The sequence below is a fragment of the Syngnathoides biaculeatus genome, chromosome 17 (genome assembly GCF_019802595.1).
Source record: "Syngnathoides biaculeatus isolate LvHL_M chromosome 17, ASM1980259v1, whole genome shotgun sequence".
In the NCBI taxonomy this organism is placed as follows: domain Eukaryota; kingdom Metazoa; phylum Chordata; class Actinopteri; order Syngnathiformes; family Syngnathidae; genus Syngnathoides; species Syngnathoides biaculeatus.
Genome location: NC_084656.1, coordinates 9,644,053 through 9,658,685, shown reverse-complemented (window position 1 = coordinate 9,658,685; position 14,633 = coordinate 9,644,053). Strand labels below are relative to the sequence as shown.

General features: G+C 41.1%; 1 protein-coding gene across 4 annotated transcripts; it reads right to left on the bottom strand.

Annotated features, from left to right (window-relative positions):
• Positions 1-7,352: 7,352 nt before the first annotated feature.
• LOC133491213 (transmembrane protein 250) lies at positions 7,353-10,615 on the bottom strand. Of its 4 annotated transcripts, none has more exons than XM_061802158.1 (4): positions 10,388-10,615; positions 9,711-9,811; positions 9,510-9,619; positions 7,353-8,577 (listed from the first exon to the last, which is right to left on the bottom strand). In XM_061802158.1, the coding sequence occupies exon 4, from the start codon at positions 8,467-8,469 to the stop codon at positions 8,050-8,052; it is 420 nt and encodes a 139-aa protein (XP_061658142.1). In that variant the 5' UTR covers positions 8,470-8,577; positions 9,510-9,619; positions 9,711-9,811; positions 10,388-10,615; the 3' UTR covers positions 7,353-8,049. The 4 variants fall into 4 exon arrangements, with proteins under 4 accessions (XP_061658142.1, XP_061658141.1, XP_061658143.1 ...); XM_061802157.1 differs by having other exon boundaries at positions 9,556-9,619; XM_061802159.1 differs by having other exon boundaries at positions 9,556-9,619; positions 9,711-9,804.
• Positions 10,616-14,633: the final 4,018 nt, after the last annotated feature.

Below are 14,633 nucleotides of genomic sequence, written 5' to 3'. Positions count from 1 at the left end.
TAAATACAATTTAAGAAAAACTAAAAGAGTATCAGACATTACATTTGAATTGTGGTTCAATAGAATTATTTTAAAAAACAAACTCATGAAATAGGCCTTAACGAAAATGATGGTGCCCTCAAACCTTATAGTTTGTTGCACAAACTTTTGAGCAGCAACCAAACGTTTTTTTTGTGACATTCATTGACATTGGACATTTTGAATTGTACTTTAGTTTAATTTCTTTTTCATTTTAGATGATGAATGTTTGACTGATTTAATTAAATCACTATTTCATTTATTTTACTTTTATTCAACTTCATTTTTACTTTACACAGTGTATTTATTTGTAACTGTATTTTATTTATCCACCCATCCATTTTCTTTGCCGCTTATCCTCACGAGGGTCGTGGGGAGTGCTGGACCCCATTCCACCTGTCAACGGGCAGGAGGCGGGGTAACCCTGAACTGGTTGCCAGCCAATCACAGGGCACATTGAAACAAACATCCACACTCACAATCACACCGAGGGGAAATTTAGAGTGTCCAATTAATGTTGCATGTTTTTAGGATGTGGGAGGAAACTGGAGTACCTGGAGAAAACCCACGCAGGCACAGGGAAAACATGAAAACTACACACAGGTGGAGGCGCGATCGAACCCGGGTCCTCAGAAGTTTGAGCCAACGCTTTACCAGCTGTTCCACCGTGCTGGTGTATTCTATTTAATTTAATGTAATTTCATATTTTAATTCAGACAAGGTGGACATCTGCCTCACAGTTCTGAGGACCGGGGTTCTCCCCAATTTCCTTCCACGTCCCAAAAACATGCAACATTAATTGGACATTCTAAATTGCCCCTAGCTGTGATTGTGAGTGCGGCTGTTGTTTGTCTCTCTATGTGCCCTGCGACTGGCTGGCCACCAGTTCAGGGTGTATCTTGCCTCCTGCCCGTTGACAGCTGGGATAGGCTCCACCAGCACTCCCGCGACCCTTGTGAGGATAAGCAGTACAGAAAATGAATGGATGGATGAATATTTGACCTTTTCACTTGGAACAATGATATCCATACATGAAATTAAATGCAAAGCACAGCAAATGTATTTGTATACTGTAGCTCATTTCATACACAAGGTAACTCAATGCGCTTTACGTGATTAAAATCATTCAAATAGATGAATAAAAATATTTGAAAAAGTACAATTAAAAGAGCTTTTAGTGCAAGAAATATCACTGAAAAGTGGAAGTACTCTAAAATGCATGAGAAAAAAGATGAGTGTAGTAGTAGTAGTAGTAGTAGTAGTAGTAGTAGTAGTAGTGTCCATGACATACAGTAAGCATTTGATACAGCCAGTTTTACTTTACAATCATATTTTCTAACTTTCATGAAGCAGCTGACCATATTCACCAACCTTTATACAACATTTCCCATATTAGCAGGGTTCAAAAAAAAGTGAAATAGTTATGACATGGCATGAAACACAAGTTATCCTGAGAGGTCAACTTCTGTTTTTCAGGGAAAAAGAGGAACCGATAATGAATGTGGCATGACTTGATGATCACCAATGCTATTGTTGTTGAATTCCTGTACAGTGTCCAGTAAGTACAGTTCACACTAAGCTTTTGTTGTTGTTGTAAACAACATGGTTAGCTAGCAACCAGCCGTCAGGGGCGTAACCGTCATTTCAGAAGTAGGGGTATTCTTTGTTTTAGAGTAGCCTAACATTTTTGAGCAAAGATGATCATCTTGCATTCAGCTTGCTGCTCTCCACTGTGGCCAAAAAACAAATGAACCAAACTGTAAAACTCTGGTTGACGGAAACACAATTAACAGTTAAGCAGAAGACCAAATATTGTAATTAAACGTCCAATGGCAACACTGACCGCAAAAATTCCATAAAACACCATTCTTGCCAACAAATTTAAAAATAGCCAAATTTGCACTCGCATTCACACGTAAATTTAAGGATACGCAGTATGCAAAATGGCTGTGTTTTGCCTGGCCCTCAGAAGATTTACCGGTAAATGGCCCTGCTGTAAAGCGCCTGGGAGTCTATATAAGGTGATTGGGATGCAGCCATTGTCATTGTTATTCTTGGCAGGAACTCCAGTGGTTGTGAAGTGTGTGTGTGTGTATATGAGAAGTCAGTCAGAGGACCCTTTCACACAGCCTTCACAGGAGATATTTGCATGAGGCACTAATGCTGACATGTGAAGAGCAGTGAACGTCACGGTTCACCCGCAATTTGCAGTGTTTCTTATGACACAGCTGCACAGTAGATCCATTCACAAATCCCGCCGGCCTTTTTCCATCTGTCAGTAGAACATTTATTAAATACAAAATCCTGACATTATATGTACACAACTGTGCAAATGCCCCAGCCAACACTAGCTCTGTTGTTTAATCCAATACAGTAAACAATGAATCTGAAGGCACCAAGGAAGTTGAACTTAATGAGAATTAGGACACAGGTGCTGACATAGCAATGCACTGAAACCAAATGTCTATAAAAGAAGCCCATGGGACCTTCAAGGTCAAGACTGCTCGTGGAGGAATGGGCCAAAATCACAACTGAGCAACACATGCAACTAGTTTCTCCATACAGTAGACATCTTTGAAGCTGTTATTGCAAAGAAACACTTGTAAAAGTTGTAAATATGAGTTGGCATGATCAATACTTCTTCCCTATCATTTCACACCACACATAACTTCATTTCTGATCTTATTTGTTCCACTTTCTTATGTATAGATTACTTGGATTGTTCCCAACCAACATCTGTTGAAATTTTCACAGCAATAGCACCTTTGGAAATATATTGTGGAAAAATGGTGTGTTCAATACCAATTTCAGCCACTTCATGTAGGAGCATCATGCCTCTGTTCTAAAATTTTGATGTTTCCTCAAAAGGTGGAATATTTTCAGGTGAACAAGACGGGGACACCCTTAGAAAATAAATCTCAGCTTTCACAGGCTGTCCTGCCTCAGTTATGGCTCTGATAACCACACGCAGATGGTGGAAAAAAGGTTGACTTTGCATCGAGGGCAGCGACCAAGTGGTGGAAGCATCTGGCTAACAGTTCTGAGGACTGGGGTTCAAATCCTAGCCCCACCTGTGTGGTGTTTGCATGTTCTCCCCGTGCCTGCTTGGGTTTTCTCTGGTTTCCTCCCACATGCCAAAAAACATGCATTAATTGAAGACTAAATTGTCCGTAGGTGTGAAAGTGAGTGCAAATGGTTGTTTTCTGTGCCCTGCAATGTGCAGGATGTGCTCTGCAGCGAGACAGGCTCCAGCACTCTCACAACCCTTGTGAGGATAATCAGCTCAGAAAATGGATGAGTGGACTGCATCCTCATTTTTTTTTCCTCTGTACAAAAGTGATTCAATAGGAGCTATTTCAGGTAACATTTTTTTTTAACCAAATCCAGTATTTTAGACAATTGGAGTAGACAAACACTAAATGCAGCCCTATGGGGGCACAAACCAGTGCAATCTGTAGGCCGGTCCCAAGCCCGGATAAATGCAGAGGGTTGCGTCAGGAAGGGCATCCGGCGTAAAAACTGTGCCAAACAAATATGAGCGTTCATCTAAAGAATCCCATACCGGATCGGTCGTGGCCCGGGTTAACAACGCCCGCCCCCGGCACTGCTAACCTGCAGGGCGTCGGTGGAAATTCAGCTACTGTGGGTCGAAGACAAAGAAGAGGAGGAAACCGGATCCAGCGTCAGAAGAAAAAGAGGAATGCACAGAGCCTACAACTGAGTGTAGGGACTTTGAATGTTGGGACTATGACAGGAAAAGCACAGGAGTTGGTTGACATGATGATTAGGAGAAAGGTTGATATTCTGTGCATCCAAGAGAGCAGGTGGAAAGGTAGTAAGGCTAGAAGTTTGGGAGCAGGGTTTAAATTATTCTACCACGGAGTAGATGGGAAGAGAAATGGAGTAGGGGTTATTTTAAAGGAAGAGCTGGCTAAGAATGTCTTGGAGGTGAAAAGAGTATCAGATCGAGTGATGAGACTAAAATTTGAAATTGAGGGTGTTATGTATAATGTGGTTAGCGGCTATGCACCACAGGTAGGATGTGACCAAGAGTTGAAAGAGAAATTCTGGAAGGAACTAGATGAAGTAGTTCTGAGCATCCCAGACAGCGAGAGAGTTGTGATTGGTGCAGATTGTAATGGACATATTGGTAAAGGAAACAGGGGCGATGAGAAGTGATGGGTAAGTACGGCATCCAGGAAAGGAACTTTGAAGTGCAGATGGTGGTGGACTTTGCAAAAAGGATGGAGATGGCTGTAGTGAACACTTATTTCCAGAAGAGGGAGGAACATATAGTGACCTACAAGAGCGGAGGTAGAACCACGCAGGTAGATGATATTTTGTGCAGACGATGTAATCTGAAGGAGGTTACTGACTGTAAAGTAGTGGTAGGGGAGAGTGTAGCTCGACAGCATAGGATGGTAGTATGTAGAATGATTCTGGTGGTGGGTAGGAAGATTAAGAAGACAAAGGTAGAGCAGAGAACCATGTGGTGGAAGCTGAAAAAGGAAGAATGTTGTGCAGCCTTCCGGAAAGAGGTGAGACAGGCTCTCGATGGACAACCGAAGCTCCCGGAAGACTGGACGACGACAGCCAAGGTGATCAGAGAGACAGGCAGGAGAGTACTTGGTGTGTCATCTGGTAGGAAAGGGGAGAAGGAGACTTGGTGGTGGAACCCCAAAATACAGGGAGTCATACAAGGAAAGAGATTAGCGAAGAAGAAGTGGATACTGAGAGGACTGAGGAGAGGCGAAAGGAGTACATCGAGATGCGACGTAGGGCAAAGGTAGAGGTGGCAAAGGCTAAACAAGAGGCATATGAAGACATGTACACCAGGTTGGACATGAAGAAGGAGAAAAGGATCTCTACAGGTTGGCCAGACAGAGGGATAGAGATGGGAAGGATGTGCAGCAGGTCAGGGTGATTAAGGATAGAGATGGAAATGTGTTGACTGGTGCCGGTAGTGTACTAAATAGATGGAAAGAATACTTTGAGAAGTTGATGAATGAAGAAAATGAGAGAGAAGGAAGAGTTGAAGAGGCAAGAGTGAAGGACCAGGAAGTGGAAATGATTACTAAGGGGGAAGTCAGAAAGGCACTACAAAGGATGAAAACTGGAAAGGCAGTTGGTCCTGATGACATACCGGTAGAGGTATGGAAGCAATTTGGAGAGATGGCTGTGGAGTTTTTGACCAACTTATTCAACAATACTAGCGGGCGAAAAGATGCCTGAAGAATGGAGGAAAAGTGTTCTAGTTCCCATTTTTAAGAACAAAGGGGATGTTCAGAGCTGTGGGAACTATAGAGGAATAAAGTTGATGAGCCACACAATGAAGTTATGGGAAAGAGTAGTGGAGGCTAGACTCAGGACAGAAGTAAGTATCTGCGAGCAACAGTATGGTTTCATGCCTAGAAAGAGTACCACAGATGCATTATTTGCCTTGAGGATGCTCGTGGAAAAGTACAGAGAAGGTCAGCAGGAGCTACATTGTGTCTTTGTGGATCTAGAGAAAGCCTATGACAGAGTACCAAGAGAGGAACTGTGGTACTGCATGCGTAAGTCTGGTGTGGCAGAGAAGTATGTTAAAATAGTACAGGACATGTATGATGGCAGCAGAACAATGGTGAGGTGTGCCTTAGGTGTGACAGAGGAATTTAAGGTGGAGGTGGGACTGCATCAGGGATCAGCTCTGAGCCCCTTCCTGTTTGCAGTGGTAATGGATAGGCTGACAGATGAGGTTAGACTGGATCCCCTTGGACCATGATGTTCGCAGATGATATTGTCATATGCAGTGAAAGCAGGGAGCACGCAGAGGAACAATTGGAAAGATGGAGACATGCACTGGAAAGGAGAGGAATGAAGATTAGCCGAAGTAAAACAGAATATTGTGCGTGAATGAGAAAAGTGGAGGGGGAAGAGTGAGGCTACAGGGAGAAAAGATAGCGAGGGTCGACGACTTCAAATACTTGGGGTCAACAATACAGAGCAATGGAGAGTGTGGTCAGGAAGTGAAGAAACGGGTCCAAGCAGGTTGGAACAGCTGGCGAAAGGTGTCTGGTGTGTTATGTGACAGAAGAGTGTCTGCTAGGATGAAGGGCAAAGTTTACAAAACAGTGGTGAGGCCGGCCATGATGTACGGATTAGAGACAGTGGCACTGAAGAAACAACAGGAATCTGAACTGGAGGTGGCAGAAATGAAGATGTTGAGGTTCTCGCTCGGAGTGACCAGGTTGGATAGGATTAGAAATGAGCTCATTAGAGGGACAGCCAAAGCTGGATGTTTTGGAGACAAGATTCGAGAGAGCAGACTTCGATGGTTTGGACATGTTCAGAGGCGAGAGAGTGAGTATATTGGTAGAAGTATGCTGAGGATGGAGCTCCCAGGCAAAAGAGCGAGAGGAAGACCAAAGAGAAGGTTTATGGATGTGGTGAGGGAAGACATGAGGGCAGTTGGGGTTAGAGAGGAAGATGCAGGAGATAGGCTAAGATGGCAAAAGATGACACGCTGTGGCGACCCCTAACGGGACAAGCCGAAAGGAAAAGAAGAAGAAGAAGGAGTAGACAAACACTACAGTTTGGCACTGTATTGGGTGCAGTTGATTTCTGCATGCTCATTAAAACATCGATTCAACAACTGCCAATGTAGTTTTCCACATAATTTTAAGGACAAAATGTCTTATGGTTTCTGGGCCTTCGGCTGATTGCTCACATGCGTCACATGTTGACACAGTGCACGTCACTCACATGCTGCTTTACACAATCGTCCCCTCTAAAATGGCATTTGGCTTTCAAAGCATGTGACATACATGTGAGAAGGCACAATAAAGCATGTAAAGTACATTTTTAAACAGACAAGATACGCATATAGAAGCATATTTCTAAATAGGCCTTCAATCATCTAACAAAAAATGCAAACAAGTGGATAATCATGAGGTAAATTATAAATTGATTCTTTGCATTAGCAGTAAGTTTGTTTTACAGGCGAATTGGCCATCAGGTATTTGTATTTTAAAGTGAAACAAAGTGCAAAAGTTAAACACGGCAAAAAAAGTTAATTTCAGTAAACATACTCATCGTTTGATATAGAGCGATACTGTTGCCAGATGGCGTTTTACAGGTGTAAGTGTGGTTTCAAGTAGCTTTGCTAAGACATGATGTTATGCTTCGACTTCAATGCAATATAAAAACACATATTGTACATTGCACTAAACAGCCAAATATTTTGATGCTCACAAACTGAAGTCTGGGAAGAGATCATGAATGTTTCACCCAAAAACTCACCAATTTGTTGCATAGGACTTTGGACGTTTGACTGTAATTAGAGTAGAACAACAGACACTTGAATATTTTTATTACAGTAAAGAATGAGTTTGACGCACATAAAATCCTCTTTTGGGGTGTGGGGGGGCATTCAGTGAGTGCTGATAACATGTGTGGGCAATCTAAGGCTTGGAAGCCATTTCGGCCTTTGAGAGCAATGAACCAGTTCTCCACACGGTAAACACCCCCTTACAAGACAGTCATAAACATTTAACCCACATAGAGATTTGTACTTTTTAAAGACACATTTTTCCAAACCATCTATTTTTGATATTTGGGTATTTAGTGTTGTCTCTCTTGTGCCTCAGTAAATGCAAAATGTGAATTCAAATTATCCACGCATTCCTAAGTTCCACACGTCGTCATATGATAAGAGGCCCGAAATCAGATCATTCGAATTTCTCGAGCTTAGACAACTTCTCCATCCAAGCCAGAACTGTCAACATAAAACATGCTGTCACAAGTGGATTTTCTTTACGGAGGCAACTTATGAGTGAACAAAAACTTTTTAAAATGACTGACACTTTTTTACTCAGTCTATGTTAGAGAGTCACTCTAAGGACATCTAAAGAACCAAAATCCGGGATCTTTAACACTTCACACAACCCACAAAAACACCTAGCTTTGTGATGCTGAAAATTATTCGATGCTCTGAAAAGAACGTACATTTCAGGTCCCCTGCGAGCTCACGCCATGTCGCCTTCATCCCGGCTACATGTCCACAAAAACCATGAAGCACCAGCCAAGTCCACCCACCATGAACATGGTGATCTGCATGCTGTAGATGATCAGGTCATTGATGGCGCCAAAGTCTAGGCGCCGGTGGCCGAGCAGGAAGAGGATGACGGACAGTTTATACTGCAGCCGCAGGAGGGCCCGCACGCCAACGTACTGCGCAAAGAAGAGTGCTGACAGCGCCACCCACAGGAGGGAGGTGAGCAGGCTGCAGCCGAAGTAGAGGAGGAAGCGCAGGAAGCCGTAGATGCAGCGTGAGCGCACGTAAAGCTCAAAGTTGTTGTACTTGCTGCGCACCAACTTGGTAGCGTGCGCCGCACCGCACGCAGAGTGCATGCAGGTGGTGTGGGGGCCATGAAAGCTGCGCACCCGCCGAGGGATGGGGATCACGGGCATGGGTGGGCTATAGGAGCCCCCGGTTGTACGACGTCTTCTTGGCTGTCTGAGCGGCGGCCGCTGTTTGCATCATGTGGTGACTGATGTTTTGTTAGCAGAATCCACTCTCTGAAAACAGAAACTCGTTATTTAATGTGTTAGTATGTATCCAAAAATTCGTATCATATCTTTAAACTGGACGGTGGTGCCTTATCTAACAACTGCCCAGTTTTTCTGGGTTTGACTCGCGCTGTTATCCGGTTAATATGTTTGCTTTGTGTCACGTGCAAAAATTTGACTCATGATGTCTGCATATTGAGTAATTAAATTTTCACAGGGAGTGTGCGTTTTGTAGTTTCCGTCCATCAGCAAATCGTTTTCCTCACAGATGTAACGGCTCATCAAAAATGCCATATTGCACTGAATGATCTTTCACGACACAAATTACATTTCCAGGTACCAAGTGAGATCCAGCGGGCAACGACTTTAACCAGTAAAATATACATAATGTTTTACAACAGTATTTACATTTTGTATCATTTCGTCTGTACGTATTGCTAAAAAGCAAAGCGCTGAGAGCCTCCGTTGCCGAGATACACAGTTGTCAGTAAATAAATTGGGACATAATTTATCAATCGCATGAATGCAACTAGAATGTTGGCCTAAGTATACTTCAAATAACATTCTATTTACTGACGTTCTCTTCACTATGTTTTAACATCTGTATTATACAATACAATTTCCTTCATTAAAAATGAACAAAAACTAGCTGTTTTTTTTTTGGGGGGGGGGGTGAAATTGGACCGGATTAATGCCAGTTCCACTCATTTGAATGGGCAAAGTAGATTTGAAATAGGCCTGTCAGTATTGAATACTTTTTGAACAGTTTTGAAACAGAGGGCTACTTTTTATGATTAATGCAAAGGTATACTAGTTTATGCAAACACCTAGTGTGATCTACACTTCTGAGGCTGCGTGGAGCTCAACTACACGTCAAGAACAGGTCATTTTAAGGCTACAAATAATCATTACTTTTCTAATAAATTAATCGACAGTATTACTATTTTGGGCAGCACAGTGGATCAGCTGGTAAAGTGTTGACCTCACAGTTCTGAGGTCCCGGGTTCAATCCCGGACCCGCCTGTGTGGAGTTTGCATGTTCTCTCCGTGCCTGCGTGAGGATAAGTGGCAAAGAAAATAGATGGATGAATATTACAATTTTGGGGTGCCACAGTGGAGCAGTTAGTGAGTGTTGGTCTCACAGTTCTGAGGTCTTGGGTTCAATCCCGGACCCGCCTGTGTGGAGTTCGCATGTTCTCCCGTGCCTGCGTGTTCTCCCCATGACTGCGTGCACTTCTGTTTCCTCCCACATGCCAAAAAACATGCAACATTAATTGGACACTCTAAATTTCCCCTAGGTGTGATTGTGAGCGTGGCTTTTTGTTTCCATGTGCCCTGCGATTGGCTGGCAAACAGTTCAGGGTGTACCCTGCGTCCTGCCCATTGACAACTGGGATAGGCTCAATCCAGCACTCTACGCGACCCTCGTAAGGATAGGTGGCAAAGAAAATGGATTGATGAATGGATATTACTATTTTTTTGTACATTAACTGATTTTGATCCAGTTATCATTTGGTCTGTAAAATATAGTCAGCAAAATTGTAGTGTAGAAAGTATGTTTCCAAATGATTTTAATGAAATGCTGCTTACATGGGGAACATCAAATTAGAGAATATTTTGTGTCGGGAGTCTGACATAGTCCATCACAAAAAGCAAGCCCACAGCGAGGCTGGTTCCTCAAATACAACAATATAACCAACGGTAGAAAAAAAAACCATTGTCAAATAACATGTTCCATGTTAAAAATATCTAACATAGTCCGAACAGTAAGATGTGCTTAGCATTCTTATCTGGCGAGCTACCGATCGAGCATACTTACAAGCGAGCCTCCGGCGCCCTTTTCCACCTTGAAAAAGATGTTTGCGACATCCAAAAATAACCTTTGTCTGTGTCACGTTATTACCTTACCTTACTACGGTTATTTTTCATGGGAACGCGCACTACGTTTGGTATTTATTAGAGTTAGGGGAGAGGTGTTTTCACCAGCAAAGATGTATTTGCCAGAAATTAACGAAGGATGTCGCAAAATAATGTACGACACGACACCACAGGTTGACAGCATTGTCGATTTAAAGGGAGAGTGCGCTCTCACAAAGAGCTCCTCTTCAACTTTGTTTACAGCATCAGAGTTTTAAAAAGGTTCCCTTTAAGAAACACGTTTACCTATATCATCAAAACATACACACACCTGATGAGATTTTTTTGGTTACATTTGCATACAGATCTAAACACAAATAATGAAAGTTGTTTTAAAGAATACCAACAGGCATTGTCTTCACGGGTAAAGAACAGTAGAGTAGTGTTGTATCAAATATATTTATGTGCGTCTGTGTCAGATATCTGTCAACGAGCCAGGTGGCAACAGATGCAGATAACTCACATAAATAAAGATCTTATTTAACATATAAAGAGGATCATTTCGCTGCTGGGTGCAAAATTAGAAAAACTAACATCACTGTGATGTTTAATCAAACGTACATAAAGCTGTCCCGAGTGGGCTGAATATATGTTCTCCTTTTCTATGGGATGATGATTGGATTTAGTAATGGAATTCACTGAAGAATCAATTTGAATAGCAGCCAAGTACACAGAATGAGAAGCGTGGGAAGTGTGCTTTTTTTCTGTCCAAAAGAGGGCATTCTTACCCTACAACAAGGCTGAGGAAATTTTTTTCCCCCTCAACTAGGAGTTTGTTTCAGGTTTTGTTTAACCCTGAAAGGGCCACGGGAGTTGGGCCACAATGAGGGGGAAAAGTACATTTTGAAATTCAATACACAAATTTACGAGAGGAAAGGTTATCATTTCGGGAAAATAAAGTGGAGCATTTTCTACATATTTCTTCATTCAAGATATTGTAACCTTCTAATGTTCCTTACATTTTCCAAGTCCCTTATCCTCACAAGGGTTGTGGGAGTGCTGAAGGCAAACTATACCCTGAACTGGTCGCCAGTCAGTAACCTTACTAAAATAAAGTTGATATTGTTGAAAAAAAATGTTGGACATTTGAAAAATTCTGAAATAAATAATTTTGCTAGGGAATATTTCCTATAAAACGTTGGATTTTCTAAAAAAAAATAAAATAAAGATGTAAAAATTAAAAAACAGTTTTTTAGATTAAATAAAATCTTTATTTATGTTATACGTGTATTTTAGATATTTTATTATAAGAATAAAATATTTTTTGGATTGAAATGAACATTATTACCACAACACAGACAAAAATAAAGTAAAAAGAAATATATATTTTAAGGAACATTTATTTCTATATTTCATAGGTAAAAACACTTTTTTCATATTAAACTCATAATATTACAATTATATTATATGGGAAAAATATACTTCTGATCACCTTTATTCATAAAGATTTATAACTTTAATCACTTAGTTTAATATTTTCTCCCAATTCCAGGGGTTAGGGTTAGTGAGGTCAACCCTCATATACTACTACTACTACTATTACTACTTCTAATACGGGTACTACTACGACCAAAAATTAAGCAGAAAATTATGAAATGGGGCAAGATGAGGAGCCTCCTCTTTTCCGTGTACTTTATTTTATATATGAATTTGACATCGTTTATTTAAACAAATTTATTGTTTTTTTTATTTTTTTTTTTCATTTAATAGAGAGTACAGGAGTCATAATTTTCCCCTCAGCAATAAAAACACCTTGAGTTAATCCCTTCAAGGGAGTGTCCAGTATGAACTTGTTTCAGCGCTAGAGAGCGCTATTTATCCAATAGAGTGGCGTACTAAAGTGTTCTAATTGTAATAAAGAAGCAGTAACACACTGGCCACAACTTTAAATACACTTGCACAATCGAATAATCTCGAATCCACGATCCATCATTCTCTGAGCCTTTTATTCTTACTACCGTTGCGGGAGACCTTTTTTCCTAAAGCCTAAACTGGTTGCCAGCCAATCGGGGCACAATCGACAATCATTCACACCTACAAAAAATAAAGATTCGTTTTCAAGCAATCTACGAAACGTATTCTTAGGATGTTGCAGGAAAACAATGAATACCCAGAGAAAACCCAGACATGCGTGCGAGAAGGGACAGACACACAGGTGAGGCTGGATTTTTAACTCAAGTCATCAGAACTGCAAGGCAGACTTGCTCACCAGTAGGCCTCTGTGCCGCCTAAAACATAGCAATTAGTTAATTATTCAACCCAAGTTTATATTTTGATTATAGCCAACAATGATGTGTGCCAAAGTTCGAAACAGGCAGAAAATAAGATTACAGTAGATACTGTATCAGCATACAGCAAATCAAGCTTTCCAATCAATACTGAACAGGCTCACGGTTATAGGCAGAAAAGTCAAACATTATTTAGTCAAACTCAATTTCACAATCAAATCAATTTATTTGAATTGAAACTCAGTAAACTAGACATCAGACGAATACACAAATAATACTCAATAAAAGAAAACAGACGCGTAGCAACTATCACCAAACAATACTCCACAGAATGTCCCTGGGGATGAAAGGGGTACGTTTGGCCCATCTAGGGGAGGCAATAATGGAAAGGCAGATTGGGTCCACTCCTCCTCAGGAAATGGAATTTGTAGTTTTCACCAAAATCAACATCGAGTTTGCAAATGCCCCCAATATTTGGGTGCAACAAAATGTGTGTTTTTTTTTTTCAATGATTTCAGGGAGTGGGACCGATATGGAGGAAGGGAATATATAGTATATTATCCGCATTGAGTTGAAAACTTTTGCACTTCACTTATAGATAGATAGAGATAGATTTTGACCGGGCTTTCTGTTTTTTTTTAATCATCTAATCCATCCTTCCTGGAAACTCTAAACTGGTTGCTGAAAAATTGCATGGTATAGTAATAGAGGGAGGGTGGGGGTGGGACAAAGTTTAAGATTAAGTAACAGAGGTGGGGGACTTGAGTCACAATGACTTCGGTCAAGTCAAACTTTTAGAATTTCCGACTTGCTTGAAAAAAAAACCGAATGACAATCTTGACTTGATTTTTACTTGAATCCTATATTTTGACAAATCATTGTGTTTGTAATAATAAAAAAAATATCTGCGTTTTTATGCTCTCAGGAGTGCAAAATTGCTCTTTAATTACTCTGACCCAACATAATATGGCCGCGACAGCTTCACAAGTGGGCCAGATCGGAGACAAAGTCCCCCCCCCCCCCCACACACATACATACGCATGAACGCTCAATCAATTAATTCATTAACTAAGTGGAGGTCAGCTAATGGAGTTGGTGTGAAACAAATTAAATCAATTATTCAGGCTAATAAGATGAGGGCGTCTTTAATGATGGAAAGTTTTAATCAAAAAGTCTGTGTGAAGCAGAGGGATAACTCACTGTGCCTCGATATCACTCCACCTAATTTAATAGTTTCTTTTGTTGTTCTTCAGGTGTTGTTATTATGATGAAGGTTTTAAAATACACGTGAAAAATAGGTTTCTGACGTGAGGGACCCCATTAGAAACGCATAAGAAACCAAGTTGTCATTCTTTGCAGCTACAGTTGAAACCAAATCGGCTCACACACCAAGTACGTGTCAAAATCAGGAATGTTTGGAAATCCGATTTTTGGGTTGACACTTTGGAAATGATGTGTATGTGTGATAATACAATTTTGAAATGTAACCAACCGCCCAAAAACCCCTGGATTCGGACTTTTAAGTCTCACGACTTCTAAGTCCCTTTCTGTGGTGGCACCACCACTGCCCGCAGTCTCAATTCTCTCCTTAAACTGAGAAGTAAATCCAGGACAACCTTGTTCTCCTCTGTTGTCTGTTAGCGTGTAACCATGTACTAAATGAATAACTTGGTTTTGGCAGTTTTCCCCATCACTTCTCTCCATTAGCAACTTTGTTGTTTGTTTATTTTCACAAGGGCACGGCACGAAAGAGGTCGATGCTAATGATAGCTCCCTTATGAAGTATAACATGCCGATAGAAGTTGTGAAAAAACGAGGTTAGAAACCTTACGACAGGAGTTGCAGGATCGTATACACTCGTGTGGCGAGCCACTATTAACTCAATGGTAGTCGATTGAAGGGTCAATCACTTTTTTTAAT

What these genes read in the sequence shown, in the direction of transcription:
- LOC133491213 (XM_061802158.1), bottom strand. Translation starts at nt 8,469, where the DNA reads ATGCCCGTGATCCCCATCCCTCGGCGGGTGCGCAGCTTTCATGGCCCC.